Source organism: Aegilops tauschii, chromosome 5 (assembly GCF_002575655.3).
Source record: "Aegilops tauschii subsp. strangulata cultivar AL8/78 chromosome 5, Aet v6.0, whole genome shotgun sequence".
Lineage (NCBI taxonomy): Eukaryota > Viridiplantae > Streptophyta > Magnoliopsida > Poales > Poaceae > Aegilops > Aegilops tauschii.
In genome coordinates this window covers 17,217,288-17,234,902 of record NC_053039.3, presented here as the reverse complement: position 1 = coordinate 17,234,902, position 17,615 = coordinate 17,217,288, and the positions used below count along the sequence as shown (strand labels likewise).

Sequence of the window (17,615 nt, the reverse complement as noted above, 5' to 3'; positions counted from 1 at the left end):
CTGTTAGGAGTTAGGAGATAGCTTGCTTGTTTGGTAGATATTGCATAGATGAATTTTCTTGATGTACTGTTAGGTGTTCTTCAGCTTGTTTGCTAACAATTCTTCAGGCCTTGTTCGGTTAAGATTTGGGGGGAATTTGAGCTAGATGGCCTCAGTTGTTCTCCAATTGTTTGTCTACAGATTGTTAGGATAGTGGTAATTGTAATTGATAGAAACAACATAGTATTTGTTAGGAGCTAGCTAGCTTGGTCTTCCCAGAAACATGATCCTTCTAAATCTTGGTTTGGTTTAATTTTAATTAGCCTTCTCTGCAACATAAATTCATGGCAATTTCAGTGTTGGTTTGATTTATAGTTTGGTTTGTTTCAATGTTGTGGTTAGGTAATTAGCATATAAAATTTTCTGGAATTTTAGCTTCCATTACTGCCATCCATTTTCATTAATTAATGTTGATGCACTTAGATTGATTTCCTAAGTTGCAACAATTTGTTGTCTTTGGCAGATGGACAGAAGCTGGATTAGAAAAGGAGTTAGAAAGTTTTCGAAAGAACATATGAAAGGGGTTGATGATTTCATGGCATTTGTTCGGGAAAATTTTGCCAAAGATTCTCACATTCTTTGCCCATGCTGCGAATGCCTCAACCGTTCAAGAATGGCTCAAGGAAGAGTGGAAGATCATCTGCTTCTTAATGGGATGTCCAGCACATATGATAGATGGATATATCATGGAGAACCTTTAGACGGACAACCTCAACATTTTGAAGCTGATACACATGCCCCTCATATGATGGGTGGTGGTGATGCTGGCATTGATTTCATGGAAAATGTTTTGCGAGATAATGCTCATTTGGAGGAAGAGGATGGGCATGAAGATGATAGGATTCCTGACCTTTTGAAGGATCTGTACGATGCTGAAGATCGTGCTGATGGAGAGAAGTCGTTGTTTGCTGAGGTGTTAGAGGAGGCCAAGCGCGCAGCTCATGAAGGCGGTAAATTTTCAAGATTTACCTTCACCGTGAAGTTACTCCACATCAAGTCTTTCTACCGGATTAGCAATGCTGCATTCAATGCAATACTCCACCTTTTGAGCTTGCAATTCCCTGATAGTTGTGTTCCCAGATCTTATGATGAAGCATTGAGCATAATCCGCAGGCTGGGGCTAGGTTATGTTCCAATACATGTGTGCTCAAATAACTGTGTCTTATTTCGGAAGGATTTAGCAAAGCATGAGAACTGTCCAAAATGCAATGCCTCTAGGTGGAAAGATGCTGATCGGAAGAAGTCAATACCGGAGAAGGTACTGAGGCACTTTCCGTTGATACCAAGGCTGCAACGGATGTTTATCTCGAAGAAATCATCGTTGGAGGTACAATGGCACAAGCTGAAGCGGCAACCTATGGACAATGAGCTGAGCCATCCAGCGGACGGAGAGGCATGGAAAGTTTGACAGTATACATTTAGATTTTGCTGCAGATCCACGGAACATAAAACTTGGCATTGCCACAGATGGCTTTAATCCGTTTGGGAACATGAGCACGTCTTATAGCATGTGGCCAGTTTTTGTGGTGCCGTACAACCTGCCACCATGGGCATGCATGGATCAGTCCAACTTCATGATGTCGTTGCTTATCCCGGGTCCAGAGTCTCCAAGAAAGTATTTTGATGTCTCTATGGAGCCCCTCGTAGAAGAACTGCTCCAGCTCTGGACTGGTGTACGTACATACGATGCCTTGAGTCCGGAAGAGAAGTTCAGTCAAAGTGCTGCAATCATATGGTCCATCCATGATTTCCCGGCGCTGCACACTCTGTTTGGGAGGATCACAGCAGGTTATAAGGCCTGTGTGCATTGTAACAAAGACCCTTGCTCAAAGAGAATAAGGAGCAAGATCTGTTATATTGGGCACCGCCGCTTTCTTCCCCGAAACCATCGCTGGCGAAGAAGCAAAGATTTTAATGGTGAGAATGAAACCCGTGACAAGCCAGCTGAATTCACTAAAGAAGAGCTAGAGCATCAACTTGAAAAGGTGAAAGATGTGAGACCAGGAAAGCTTGTGAAGAAAAGAAAGCGTGAGGAAGGTCAATGTTGGGACCGTAGGTCTTGTTTGTGGGACCTGCCATACTAGGATGATCTGAAATTAAGGCATACTCTCGGTGTAATGCACATTGAGAAAAACATATGCGAGAATCTGCTAGGGACATTTATGAACATTGAAGGGAAGACAAAGGACACGATTAGTTCTAGGCTTGATTTGGAGGACATGGCCATAAGAGAAGATTTGCATCTACAACACGGTTAGTTCTAGGCTTGATTCATTTGAAATGCCACGAGCATGGTATACAATAACTAAAGAACAAAAGCTTGCATTCTATGAAGTCGTAAGAGCGGTGAAATTTCAAGATGGTTATGCCGCTAACCTAGCAAAGTTTGTTACTTCTGATGGATTCAAGCTTTCAGTACTGAAAACAAATGATTGTCACATCCTCCTCCAAAGGATTTTACCGGCGGGCCTCCGAGGAATCATGGACAAGGATATATATGAAGCGGTTGCTGAGCTACGAAATTTCTTTAGAGAACTGTGCTGTAAAACACTCAAGTTAACTGTCCTGGAAAGACTTGAAAAAGAAATCCCAATTATTCTTTGCATGCTCGAGAAGATTTTCCCTCCAGCTTTCTTCAGCGTGATGGTCCATTTGGCGGTGCACTTAACAAAAGAGGCAATGCTTAGAGGCCCTGTGCAATACGGTTGGATGTACCCAATCGAAAGAAGGCTGCTTACTTGTAAGAGTTATGTGCGAAACATGGCAAGACCTGAAGGTTCTATTGCTGAAGCATATGTCGTTGACGAGTGAGGGAGTCCTGGATTAGGTGGTCCTCGGACAGCCGGACTATATACTTTGGCCGGACTATTGGACTATGAAGATACAAGATTGAAGACTTCGTCCCGCGTCCGGATGGGACTCTCCTTTGCGTGGAAGACAAGCTTGACAATTCGAATGTGTAGATCTCCTCCCTTGTAACCGACTCTGTGTAACCCTAGCCCCCTCCGGTGTCTATATAAACCGGAGGGTTTAGTCCGTAGGACAACAACAATCATAATCATAGGCTAGCTTCTAGGGTTTAGCCTCTTCGATCTCATGGTAGATCAACTCTTGTAATACTCATATCATCAAGATCAATCAAGCAGGAAGTAGGGTATTACCTCCATCGAGAGGGCCCGAACCTGGGTAAAATTGTGTCCCCTGCCTCTTGTTACCTTTCGCCTTAGACGCACAGTTTGGGACCCCCTACCCGAGATTTGCCGGTTTTGACACCGACATTGGTGCTTTCATTGAGAGTTACACGGTGCCGTCACCATAAGGCTTGATGGCTCCTTCGATCATCGGCAACGATGCGATCCAGGGCGAGGTTTTTCTCCCTGGACAGATCTTCGTATTCGGCGGCTTCGCACTACGGGCCAACTCGCTTGGCCATCTGGAGCAGATCGAGAGCGACGCCCCTGGCCGTCAGGTCAGGTTTGGAAGCTTAAACTATACGGCCGAAGTCTGCGGAGACTTGATCTTCGACAGATTCGAGCCCATGTCAGGTGCGCCGCACAGTCACGACGAGCACGACTTGGTTCTGCTGTCGGACGGTGTTCGGGATATCACACCTGTGCCTACTCCGGTCTTCAATCCGGAGCAGATCGTGCCATCCGAGGACGGGTGGATGGACCCCACCACGGAGGTCACAAACTTAGCAGCGTTAGAGCCGAATACTGACTTCACCTCTTATGAGACCTGTGTTGCCGAACCCTTGGATTCGTCCCCGGCCACGGGCTCCGAACCGCTTGCGTACGTGCCTATCGAATCTGATTGGGCACCAATCATGGAGTTTACATCCGCGGATATTTTCCAGCACTCGCCCTTGGGCGACGTGCTAGATTCATAAGGTCCCTCTCCTTGTCGTGAGACCTTCGGCCGAACTATGTCCGGCTCGACTGGGAAGCGGATGACGAAGAAATTCGTTCCCCACCCACCACCCACTTAATAGCCACTGTCGACGATTTAACTGACATACTTGATTTCGACTCTGAAGACATCGACGGTATGGACGACGATGCAGGAGAGGAGCAGGAACCATCGCCCACAGGGCGCTGGACAGCCACTTCATCACATGATATATACATGGTGGATACACCCAAATAAAACAATGACGAGGAACGGAGGAATGCAGCGAAGGATAATCCCCTCGAGAAGCAACCAAAGCGATGACATAGGCGCCGCTCCAAATCCCGCCTCGGCAAAAACAGCAATAACAACGCAAGAAAGAATAATACCCCGGTCGACTCCAAAGGAAACGACGACCACATGGACCCAGCGACAGAGCAGGATGAGCTAGTGGACGGCGAACATAGTACGGAGCCGCTGTCCGAACACGGCGACGCCGAGGGTAAAGCTCATCAACCTGTCTCCAGAGAGGAGAACAGTCCGGACGACAATGCACACATCATCCCGGAAAGGCATTTGGAGCAAGAGAACCTCCATAGAGGACTTATTGCCACCGCGAGGAGTCTGATGAAGCAGAAGCAAAGGCTTAAGTCCGCACAAAATACACTCAACAGTAGATGGAACAGAGTGCTAGACACTGAAGAAAAGTATGGTGGCAGTCGCCACACAAGGAGCTATCCAAAGTGCAAGCTGCTGCCTGAATTCGATGATGAGGCTTTAGAGCCCATACAGCAGAAAAATAAAACGGCCGATCAGCCGGATCAACCACCCCGTGGCCACGATAGGGTGGCTAACGATGTCGCACATCAGTAAGCACATGATCTATGTGATGACTTGCACCAAAAAGTCGGTATGACCAGGTCCATCTACGGATCTAGGAAGCGTGCTCCGGCACGGAAACAAAACCGAACACTACAACCGTCGGAATGCCATGACACATCCAAATATAGGGGTGCCGCGCACCCCCTATGCTTCACCGATGAGGTGTTGGATCACGAATTTCCAGAGGGATTCAAACCCGTGAACATAGAGGCATACGACGGAAGGACAGACCCTCGGGTATGGATTGAGGACTTTATCCTTCACATCCACATGGCTCGCGGAGATGATCTCCACGCCATCAAATACTTGCCCCTCAAGTTGAAAGGACCAGCTCGGCACTGGCTGAAAATCCTCCCTAAAAACTCAATTGGAAGTTGGGAAGAGCTTGAGGATGCTTTTAGGGCTAATTTTCAAGGGACGTGTGTCCGACCTCCGGATGCAGACGATTTATATCAAATAATTCAACAGCCCGGAGAGTCAGCCCGAAAGTTTTGGAACAAATTCCTCACTAAGAAGAATCAAATCGTCGACTGCCCGGATGCCGAAGCCTTAGCAGCTCTAAAACACAGTGTCCGGGATGAATGGCTCGCCAGACACCTCGGCCAGGAAAAACCGATGACAATGGCAGCCCTAACAAGCCTTACGACCCACTTTTGCGCGGGCGAGGATAGTTGGTTGGCCTGTAGGGGCACCAGCGACCCAGGCACATTCGAAGTCAGGGATGGCAATGGAAAACCGCGACACAATAAAAGCAAGCGTCGAAACAATGAAGACAACCCAGACAACACGGCGGTAAACGCCGGATTCAGGGGCCCTCAACCCGGTCAACGGAAAAAGCCATTTAAAGGCAGCAGAGATGGACCGTCTAGCCTAAACAAGATTCTAGACAGATAATGTCAGATTCATGGCACCTCCGACAAACCTGCAAATGACACCAACAGAGAATGCTAGGTCTTCAAGCAGGCCAGCAAGCTAAATGCCGAACGCAAGGGGAGGGAGACGCCAAGTGAAGACGAGGATGAGCCCCACTAGCCAAACACTGGGGGACAGAAAAAATTCCCACCAGAGGTCAAAACAGTGAACATGATTCACGTAACGAAGAGGAGGAGCAAACACGCACTCCGAGACGTATGTGCCGTCGAGCCCGTCACCCCCAAGTTCAACCCTTGGTCGGCCTGCCCGATCACTTTTGATCGTAAGGATCACCCGACTAGTATCCGGCACGGAGGATCGGCTGCCTTGGTGCTAGACCCAATAATTGACGGATACCATCTCACCCGAGTCCTTATGGACGGCGGCAATAGTCTTAATCTAATATACCAGTACACAGTCCGCAAAATGGGGATAAACCCGACAAGAATCAGCCAAAGCAATACTAACTTTAAAGGAGTAATACCAGGCCCAAAGGCCCACTTCACGGGCTCTCTAGTTCTAGAGGTTGTATTCGGTTCTCCCGACAACTTCCGAAGCGAAGAATTAACCTTCGACATCGCTCCATTCCGAAGCGGCTGTCACGCACTACTCAGAAGAACGACCTTCGCTCGTTTTAATGCAGTACCGCATTACGCTTATCTCAAGCTTAAAATGCCTGGTCCACGTGGCATCATCATAGTTAGCGGAAACACAGAGCGTTCCTTACATGCGGAAGAATGTGCGGGGGCTCTAGCAGCCGAACACTGAACGACCTCTCCAACCAGAATAAATGATCGGTCGTCAAGACCGCGGACATGGCTAGACAAGTCCGGCGCACAACTAGCGGTAACAGCTTAGATAAACCTGAGATTGGGTCAATGGATATATCCCCATAGGTGGTACTAGGGGCTTCCCGCATGCAAAAAGGACTATAGTTCGGCTTGACCCTATTTAGATTGCATTTTAATGGTTTATTAAGAATAACCAATTTTCGCACCAAGACTTTCACATGGGTTTTTCTCTTTTACAGATGATAATCGTGCTACACCCTTCCAGGATACGACACAACGGAGATACAGGTGCAGACGTGCAGCAGGGCCCCGCTCAAAGGTTTCTTTTTTAGATTAAGACCCTGTGTAAACCTTTCTTACTGTCTCTTGTTGCTTCACACCCCCAAATACTCCACACAACCGAGAGGGATGCTGGCGTTATTGGCATTTCGCCACGTCAGACTAATGCACGTACCTGGAAATTCAGGGTTCATTATCGAGGGCGTTACTCAGCCCAGTATACGTTGTAAAGACAGAATACCTTATGGAGTGTTCAGCGTCGCGAGTTCGGCCTTATATGCATCAGCTCCGAATCATGTCTTTGGTCAATAGTTGGGTTTGCCCGGCTCCCGTGTTTTGCTACCTTACGTTCCGCTCTATCGGCTAAGGTGGCACCGGGAGAACTACTGCGATTGTGCCCTGGTTCATCTGGATGAGCACCTCAGTAGAGAAAGCCGAAAACTGACTGTCATGATAAAGTGCGAGACTGGTCAACCACTCGATGACTCAGCAGAATCTTCGCGATTCCTCCGCATTAAAGAAGGGCCGATTTCCCGGTCATGTATGTACGCGCCCCGTATTCGGATGAGCGCGGAAGTACCGGGGGCTATATAGTAGCCCCACCATCAAACTTCTATGGCTAAGTGAAAGTGTTAAAGCTATATAGTCAGATTGCCTTGTTCGTCGCGCTATCACCTCCTTAATGGACCAAGACGTTGGATCAAGTGTGAGTACGCGCTTTTCCGAACACCCCCGCATTATATGCGTGGGGGCTGAAGCCGACGACTGCAAACTTTCAGGTTATATACATACATAAATAGCCGCACAGGAGGCATCATATTACTTTCAGGCAAAAGTATAAACACAGCCTTTATAATCCAAATAGCATTGTTTCTACAATTGGGATGCATGTCACTCAAACATGATACTCTTCGAGCACTGGGCCTCTATTAAACGAGCACCTTCTAGGACTTCTTCAAAATAGTGCTCGGCAGAGACCTGGCTACGGCCGGATACTGGGTTGCAATAGAGGTGGCCTCCAACACGGGCAAGAGCCATCCGTGCACCCTCTATGCACGCCGACCTCTTTACAGCATCGATATGCGGCACAACACCAAGGAATTGTTGCACTAAACCAAAATAACTATTCGGCCTTGGTCCCTCCAGCCAAAGATGATCCACGATAGACCTCATGGCAAGTCCGGACAACCTATGGAGCTCAGCCCACTCGGCCATTTGTTCATGTAACAGCAGCGGACGCGTGGGAGCACTGAACTGTGACCAGAACAACCTTTCCACTTCATGATCTTTTTGATCTTTAAAAAACTTAGTCGCATCAGCAGCACTCGTTGCCAAGTCCAAGTACGCGTCTGCAGCACTCCATAATTGATCCGGAGGGGCATACTTCGGATCTCCGAACTTCATCCGCAACAAAAAGTGCTTCCCAGCCGTGATATCTCCGGCTTGACGAAGCTCCTCCTTCGCCGCTCTGATTTTAGAGCGGGTTTCCTTGGCTGCTACCATGGCTTTCTTCAGGTCCGCCGCTTTCGCTTGGCTTTCCTTTTCAAGAAGCTCATACCGGTTGGCGGCATCCTTTAGCTCAACAGCCATCTTGGCTATTTTATCTTCGCTTTGGCGATGAGCAGCCTGTTCGGCTCTTAACTCTTCGGCCGCCTTTAGGGCGGCCGCATCACTTCTCCTAGCTTGTTCCTTGGCTCGGGCAAGCTCCGCCCGAAGGGTCTCCACGGCGGCAGCTCCATCTGCAGTCACAGCATATTATAGATACTAGCATCATGCTCCTCTTAATATCTGCTGACCACCAGAAAATACATACCCTGTGCCTCGTCAAGCCACTTGTTAACAAGCACGATGTCGGCATCTACCGCATCAAGCTGCCGCCTCAGTTCGGCAAACTCACCAGTCCGGCCAGCCGCCGGACCCTCAGCCGCCTGCACATGTAAGCAGCATGATCATTTCCTGGGACTATGATCCTCTGTTTGCCGCCTCTGGACAGCAACCAGAGTCTCAGGGGCTACTATCTGTATAGGGCACACCTAGCGTGTGCGGTACCGTCAAAAAAATATTACTTTGCGTACCTCAAAGCCTCGTAGCAGGCTCATAAAAGCTTCATGCAACCCACTTTTGGCGGATGAAATCCTCTCAACCATCGTACCCATTAACGCACGATGCGCCTCTGAGATAACCGCTTGCTCCAGAAGACCCATCAGTGCGTCCGGTCGTGCACCGGACAGTCGCGGACTCTTTATGTTGCTCTCCTTAGGAGCCGAATAGTCCAGACTTCGGATGGCCGAAGGGTTACCTTCTAGCCTTGGCGGATCAGGAGAAATCGTCCATGACGACACCTCAGGGTCGTCCGCCTCATGAGGTGGGGAGACAGGGGGAGGCGTTTCGCTCTCCATCATCTCCGGAAGAAGATCCCCCGAAGACGAACTCTGTCGAGAAGGGCTATGATCCAAACTGCAAGACATACGTCTCGGGTATTGACCTCGGAGATGAAGCAGGATATATTTACCAAAAGTACTCTTGTTCACTTACAGCTCGGTGGAGAGCTGACCCCCTTGCAGGCACGGTGTGGTAAGCACGCCCTCCTGGGCAAGGCCCCCTGACGAAGGTTTCTTCCCTTGTTCGGAAACCCTCATTTCCAAGTCTTCAGAGGCGGTGCTTTTCCTTCCTTGGGGAGAGGGAATTTTAGAATCTTCTCCCCGATTATCCTCCTTTGCGGAGACACCAATTCCCCTGGTTTGGATGAGTAATGCGTGAGGCCCGATTTCGGCTTCTTTATTCCTCCCTTTATATTCCTCTGATGGCACTTGATAAGGTGCGTGCTCAAGCATCCTGGCTAGTACATGATCCGGTGAGCCTTCGGGAAGGGGGGCCGAACACCTGATCATCTTTGCCTTTTTTATCCAGTCCTGGTCAAAGAGCGATTTTTTTCAGAATGATGTTGTGACAAATAAAGAGATAGCATGTTCGGCCGCAGAATTACTTACGTGGGTATCTGGACGATTGCAGTTTAGACCCGCATCCTCGGTGGTGTCCGGACACTTTATTCGTGATCCGAAGAACAATCCGTACATCTCTTCGAGCGTCACGCCGAAGAATTGCTGAATAGTTCACGGTCCTTCCGGGTTGAACTCCCACTTACGGAGAGGTCGACGTTGGCATGGCAGGACCCGACGAACTAGCATGAATTGCATTACCTTGACAAGGCTGACATCTCTCTTGAGGAGATCTCGGATGCGACTCTGCAATGTCGGCACGTCATTAACTGGCCGCCAGTCCTGCCCCTTGTTGACCCGTGACGCCAGTTGCGGCGGGGGCCCGAACGGAAGGCGGGGGCAGCTACCCACTTAGTACTTCGGGGACTGTGATGTAAAACAACTCCCGCTGCCATAAGTCGGACATCTCCGGGAAGGAACCCTTTGGCCATGGAGCATCGGCGCCTTTGCTTATTATGGCACCTCCGCATTCTGCGTGTCGCCCATCGATCATCTTCGGCTTCACATTGAAGGTCTTGAGCCATAAGCCGAAGTGTGGGGTGATGCGGAGGAAGGCCTCACACACGACGATAAACGACGAGATGTGGAGGATGAAATCTGGTGCTAGATCATGGAAATCGAGCCCGTAATAGAACATAAGCCCTCTAACAAAGGGATCAAGACTAAAGCCTAGCCCTCGGAGGAAGTGGGAAACAAATACGACACTCTCGTTGGGTTCGGGAGTGTGGATGACCTGCCCTTGAGTAGGCAGCCTGTGTGAGATTTCGGCGGTGAGATACCTGGCTTTTCTTAGCTTCTTGATGTCCTCCTCTGTGACAGAGGAGGCCATCCACCGGCCGTGAAGGTTGGATCCGGACATGATTGAAGCTCCGAAGCACTTAGCCTGAGCCTCGGGTGTTGGAATTCGAGGTGGGGGAAGGGAAGGAATGAGCGCGAGAAGAAAAGGACGGGCCTTGGCCCCTTTATAAAGAGGGTGAATATCAAGCGTCCTCCGCGTGGCCGTTTGGAACTTGCCTAAGATCGAGGAGTCATACCAGCAGGCACGATTGGGTTACCCCCACCCATATTGATGAGAATCCCGTGATAAGGGGACACGATCTCTGCTTCGACAAGACGTGCCAAGAAAACTGCCTCGCGACACGTGCAGTGGCAGGCTGGGAAAAATGGTTCGTAATGACCGGCCATGGTAGGATGTCACGTTATGAAAAGTTGTCAGCAGATTAGATTTTTGGAATATTATGCTCTCTACGGTGGTATGTGGAACTTGTTTTGCAGAGCCGGACATGATCCTTGTATTCAAAATCTTCTATGGAGTATTCAGAGGAGGAAACCGCCTTGCAATGCTGAAGACAATCTGCGCGCCGGACTCATCGTCATTGAATCCTGGTTCAGGGCCTACTGAGGGAGTCCTGGATTAGGGGGTCCTCGGACAGCCGGACTGTTGGACTATGAAGATACAAGATTGAAGACTTCGTCCCGTGTCCGGATGGGACTCTCCTTTGCGTGGAAGGCAAGCTTGGCAATTTGGATGTGTAGATCTCCTCCCTTGTAACCGACTCTGTGTAACCCTAGCTCTCTCCAGTGTCTATATAAACCGGAGGGTTTAGTCCGTAGGACAACAACAATCATAATCATAGGCTAGCTTCTAGGGTTTAGCCTCTTCGATCTCGTGGTAGATCAACTCTTGTAATACTCATATCATCAAGATCAATCAAGCAGGAAGTAGGGTATTACCTCCATCGAGAGGGCCCGAACCTGGGTAAACATTGTGTCCCCTGCCTCCTGTTACCATTCGCCTTAGACGCACAGTTCGGGACCCCCTACCCGAGATCCGCCGGTTTTGACAACGAGTGCTTGACTTTCTGCTCTAGATACTTTGGCGATGTGGAAACAAGATGGAACCGGCCGGGCAGAAATAGAGAGCGGTCTGATTCGTAAAGTGGTGATGTCTCTATTTTCAACCATGGTGTGAACTTTCTTGGAGCCTCACAATACTTGGAGGCTAGTGATGAGTATGACAAGATGGTTTGGTATGTGCTCAGCAATTGCGCCGAGGTTCTACCATATATCGAGTACGTTATATCTTGTGCACTCATTATATATATTGTTTGCTTGGTTGGCACCAGCCTAATGTTTTAATTCACATGTTTTGTTTGCATTGCTGGAAATGCAAGGAAGAGTTAAATCAGGAAGAAAGCAAGATCAATGTTGATAAAAGGGTTGCCAAGGGGTTTGCTAATTGGTTTAAGAATCATGTGAGATCTTTAGCCACATGTTTGATGTTTTCTGTGTTATTCACCAATTGTTAAATACCATTGTTTGCTAAATGGTTTATATGTGCAGATTGGAAAGTTGCATGAGGAGAAGAAGGTCAGTGATGATCTATTTGCTTTGGCATGCTTACCGGATAAGCGAGTGAGAGTGTATTCAACATGCATTGCTGACGGTGTCCGGTACCACACCGTTGACCACGAGGAAAAAAGGAGAAGGAGACACAGAATAGTGGAATCATTACTCAGGGGTCACATAATCGTGAGATCATTGACTTCTATGGTCAATTGAGAAGCATCGTAGAGTTGCAGTACAACTCTAGTGGAGGCATCCATCGCTCGGTTGTCTTATTTCGCTGTGACTGGTTTGATCTTGGTAGCAAGAAGAAGAGAGACTCTTTTGTCAAATATGATGGCCACTTCAAAAGCACCAGCACTACAAGGTGCTGGTATAAGAGTGGTCCCTTTATTCTAACAACACAAGCAACAATGGTATTTTATGTGCCAGACACTCTTTTGCACGGAAAATGGCGAGTTGTGCAAAACTTTGAGCACAGGCACTTGTGGGGTGTGACTGAAACTGAAGTGGAAAATGGCCCCAGTGATGGTGGACTAACATACCAAGATGATGACTCTACGGAAGTTCCATTGCAAGCTGATGATGACTCTATGGAAGTTCTGGTGCAAAGCAGAGTGCGAAGGGACCGAGAACGTGTGATCGTTGATGCTGCAACAGTTGAAGGCATCAAGAAAAGAAGAAAGGTGGTACCGGATGTACATGAGAGCAAGGATGAGGAAAACATGACTGGCCATACTATGCTGCAATATTGTAGTGATGATGAGGAAAACAGGAATGGGCATAGAGTTCCTTGTTTTCGTATCGATGATGATGAGTAGCGAAGGTAAATTTGGACTCCTTGGTGAGCTAATGCTATTACTACATGTTCCTGATGTAGTTTTTGTCCAACAATTTTCTCCAGGTAGCAAAATGGATGAGACTGAAGGTTGTAGTGATGGAGAGGCAGATGATGGTTGATCATGATGTTTCAGGGAAAATCATGTAGTTTTGGTGATCATGATGGCTCTAGTGATGGAGAGGCAAAATGCATAGTGGCTCTAGTGATGTAGTTTTGGTGCCATTTTCTTAGTTTTGGTCAGAACTGTTGGTTGTGATGATCCTGAAGTTGTAATGCAAAATGATGTTGTAATGATCGTGAACTTTTTTTGAACTAAATTGAGATGTTGTTTTTAGAGCTATTTTTCATACTATTTTCAGAGATAGTGATGTTGGTGCAAAATAGTGATGTTGTTTTTCGTTGCGATGATGAAGATGTTGTTGTTGGTAAAAAATGATGTGATGGAGGGCTGTTGTTTTGGTGCAAAATGATGATGTCTGAATGTTGTTTTGGTAGTTTTCAGAGTTGTTTTGGTCAGAACTGCGAGCAAAAAAATATGCGCGAGTGGGGACTCGAAGCCACGACCGTGCACTCATTTCACTGTGTTTCTACCAGTGGGCTAGGAAGAGGCTACTGAGATCATGATGGCTCTAGTGATGGAGAGGCAAAATGCATAGTGGCTCTAGTGATGTAGTTTTGGTGCCATTTTCTTAGTTTTGGTCAGAACTGTTGGTTGTGATGATCCTGAAGTTGTAATGCAAAAATGATGTTGTAATGATCCTGAAGTTTTTTTGAACTGAATTATGATGTTGTTCTCAGAGCTATTTTTCATACTATTTTCAGAGACAGTGATGTTGGTGCAAAATAGTGATGTTGTTTTTGATTGTGATGATGAAGATGTTGTTGTTGGTAAAAAAAATATGTGATGGAGGGTTGTTGTTTTGGTGCAAAATGATGATGTTTGAATGTTGTTTTGGTAGTTTTCAGAGTTGTTTTGGTCAGAACTGTGAGCAAAAAAATATGCGTGAGTGGGGACTCGAACCAACGACCGTGCACTCATTTCACTGTGTTTCTACCAGTGGGCTAGGAAGAGGCTACTGGTCTTCTCCTCTATGCCATCTCTTTTAAATCATCAAACTAGTCAAGTATCAAACACACACCTCGCTGAAAAGTGGGCCACTCGACCAACCCGCTGACAAGTGGGCCATTTTGCTACTTTACCCAAGCTACCAAAAAATATGTGCGCGGCCAAAAAATATGCGCAAGCGAGGGCTCGAACCCATGACCTGGCGCTTATTTCGCTGTGTTTCTACCACTAGGCTAGGAAGAGGCTGTTGGTTCTGTAATCTATGCCCACCCTTTTCAATATATCAAACCAGTCACGTAGCAAACACAGAACTCGCTGACAAGTGGACCCACTCTTTTCCCCACTCCTCTCCACTCGACCCGCTCCTCCTCTCCATTCTCCAGTCGACCCACTCCTCCTCTCCGTCGCATCCCCTTCTCCTCCATCGACGGTGACGGCCTCCCACCGCCGCCGACTCCTTCCTCTCCCTCCGTCGCCGACTCCTTCCTCGCTCTCCTGAGGTATGAATCCTTCCTCTCCATCCTTCCTCTTAACTTAGTTTTCTGCTACTGGTTAGATTAGGGTTCTTGCCGCCGCCTAGATTGGATTAGATTAGATAGGGATTGGATTAGATTAGGGTTTGATTAGATTAGGGTTTGATTAGGACTGCATTAGATTAGATTAGGGTTGGATTAGATTAGGGTTTGATTAGTGGGAATTGATTCAGTTAAGGATTATGGTTCAAATTATGGATATGAATCCAACGACTCCTTCCTCTGTTCAAATTTGATACTCCCTCTAATCCATCTTAATTGTCACTGGTTTAGTACAACTTTGTACTAAACTTTTGTGATATGGGATATTTGATACATTTTTTTAGTACGAGATGGAGTAGCTAATTGGTGTTTCTGATATTAATTTTGGGCGCCTAGCTTGGTTTCCATGTAGTACTGTACTAGTGGAGTGTAGGTTTCACTTGCCATGAGGAATTTTTGTTATTTATGGTTGGGGTTAGATGCACTAGGTTGTGTTTAATTAAAGTATCAGGAAAGCTCGATGACAGATTTGATGATGAAATCAACCTTGTTTGCCTCAATGTAGCTTGCAAGGCAATGCCTAATGCTGGCCTTCCTCTTTGGATTGTGACATAAATATACATGTAGTGCTGAAAAGTAGAAATGAGTGTGGTTTTGACTTGCCATGACTAAATGTTGGTATTTATGGTTAGGTTTGATGCAGTAGGTTGTACTCCCTCTGTAAAGAAATTTGTGCCTTAATACCTTTTCTGCCATTTATAGTAGATATATAGATATGTTCAGATATGTTTATGCCAATGTTCAGATATGGATGGGTTTAGATAGGGATATTTTCTGTCATTTATGCCAATGTTCAGATATGTTCATTTATAGATATGGAACAATCTCCAGTCATGTTTATAGCTGCGTCCTGTTTATAGCTTTTGATCCATTTATAGTAGATATGGTTCTACCTGTGTTCTGGTCCCTTTATAGTAGATTTTAGTGCTGTTGTTGTTGGTGGTCACCTCATGATGTTGTTGTTGTTATTTTTGTTGTGGTTACCTGATGGGTGCTGTTGATGTTGATGGGTGCACATGATGTTGTTATTCTTGTTGCTAATGATGATTGCCCCTTTACCAAGATATAGTAGGAGCAAATTGAGGCCATTGCCATTTATAGTGGTATTCCAAATTGAGGCCCTGGCAAACACATGTAGTAAATATGCTACTTTTTTGAAGTGCTTGTTTCCTATTTATGTCGACTCATGTTTATGGTAACTTGTTGTTTAATTACAATGCTGCTTTTCAGAGAAGGGAGATGGCTGGCTTGGAAGGTTTCGAGTTCTTCGAGATCGTAATTGAGAAATCTTGCAGTAGGCAGGTATATTTATCATCACTCATCTCTTTATCATCACTCTGCTGTCTGGTGCTTGATTGGCACAATTAACCACTACTTGACCCTCGCTGCAGAGGTTGCCTGACAAGTTTGCGAAGATGCTCGCCGGCCGTGAGCCCCACAAAGTGAAGCTGCGAGAGGCCGGCAGCGGGCTTCGCAGGCTGTGGGACGTGATGGTGGTGTTCGATGGCGAAGGCCACATGTACCTAGGGCCCGACTGGGATCATTTCGCCTGCGCCCATGAGCTACAGCTCGGGCACTTCCTTGTCTTCCGCTACGATGGTGACGCCATGTTCACCGTGAAGATGTTGAACAACACCATGTGCCACATCTACTACCATCACGACGACGATGCCAGTAAGCTCTCTGCCTCTCTTCTTCCTGTCATTTTGGCTTCCTCTACCAGCACGAAGACAACACCATGTTCACACTTTGTTGCATTTGGCCAGGCAATGGGAGCAGAGCGGGGATGACGAGGAGCAGCCTATTATGGCTGACGACGACCCTGCTATGGTGGTGGCGGATGACGACCTTGCTATGGTGGTGGCTAACGAATGATACATCTCCAACGTATCTATAATTTTTGATTGTTCCATGCTATTATATTATCTGTTTTGGATGTTTATGAGCTTTATTAAACACTTTTATATTATTTTTGGGACTAACCTATTGACCCAGAGCCCAGTGCGAGTTCCTGTTTTTTTCCCTTGTTTCAGTATTTCGAAGAAAAGGAATATCAAACGGAGTCAAAACGGAATGAAACCTTCTGGAGAAGTTATTTTTGGAAGGAAAGCAACCCGTGAGACTTGGAATCCACGTCAAGAAAGAAACGAGGGAGGAACGAGGCAGGGGGGCGCGCCCTCCACCCTTGTGGGCCCCCCGTGGCTCCCCTAACGTATTTCTTCCGCCTATATATATCCATATACCCTAAAACGATCGGGGAACAGAAGAGATCGGGTGTTCCGCCGCAGGAAGCCTCTGTAGCCACCAAAAACCAATCGGGACCTTGGTCCGGCACCCTGCCGGAGGGGGGATCCCTCACCGGTGGCCATCTTCATCATCACGGCGCTCTCCATGACAAGGAGGGAGTAGTTCACCCTCGGGGCTGAGGGTATGTATCAGTAGCTATGTGTTTGATCTCTCTCTCTCTCTCTCGTGTTCTTGATTTGGCTCGATCTTGATGTATCGCGAGCATTGCTATTATAGTTGGATCTTATGTTTCTTCTCCCCCTCTACACTCTTGTAATGGATTGAGTTTTCCCTTCGAAGTTATCTTATCGGATTGAGTCTTTAATGATTTGAGAACACTTGATGTATGTCTTGCCGTGCGTATCTGTGGTGACAATGGGGTATTCTATTGATTCACTTGATGTATGTTTTGGTGATCAACTTGCGGGTTCCGCCCATGAACCTATGCATAGGGGTTGGCACACGTTTTCGTCTTGACTCTCCGGTAGAAACTTTGGGGCACTCTTTTAAGTACTTTGTGTTGGTTTGAATAGATGAATCTGAGATTGTGTGATGCATATCGTATAATCATACCCACGGATACTTGAGGTGACATTGGAGTATCTAGGTGACATTAGGGTTTTGGTTTATATGTTTCTTAAGGTGTTATTCTAGTACGAACTCTTGAATAGATCGATCCGAAAGAATAACTTTGAGGTGGTTCCGTACCCT

The 17,615-nt window shown here is 47.1% G+C and overlaps 1 protein-coding gene and 1 pseudogene across 1 annotated transcript; both read left to right on the top strand.

Annotated features, from left to right (window-relative positions):
- The first annotated feature begins 502 nt into the window (after positions 1-502).
- LOC141022477 (uncharacterized) lies at positions 503-13,124 on the top strand (annotated as a pseudogene).
- A 1,263-nt stretch (positions 13,125-14,387) lies between these two features.
- Positions 14,388-17,232, top strand: LOC120963794 (B3 domain-containing protein Os03g0212300-like). The gene is made up of 4 exons (XM_040388313.3): positions 14,388-14,543; positions 15,849-15,920; positions 16,010-16,292; positions 16,385-17,232. Exons 2-4 carry the CDS (start codon positions 15,858-15,860, stop codon positions 16,513-16,515), a joined length of 477 nt encoding a protein of 158 aa, XP_040244247.1. The 5' UTR covers positions 14,388-14,543; positions 15,849-15,857; the 3' UTR covers positions 16,516-17,232.
- The last annotated feature ends 383 nt before the right edge of the window (positions 17,233-17,615 follow it).

Bases quoted from the DNA above. Each gene is read 5' to 3' on its own strand.
- LOC120963794 (XM_040388313.3), top strand. From the start codon at position 15,858: ATGGCTGGCTTGGAAGGTTTCGAGTTCTTCGAGATCGTAATTGAGAAA. The intron at 15,921-16,009 runs GTATATTTATCA...CCCTCGCTGCAG, and splicing joins AGAAATCTTGCAGTAGGCAG to AGGTTGCCTGACAAGTTTGC. The intron at 16,293-16,384 runs GTAAGCTCTCTG...GCATTTGGCCAG, and splicing joins CCATCACGACGACGATGCCA to GCAATGGGAGCAGAGCGGGG.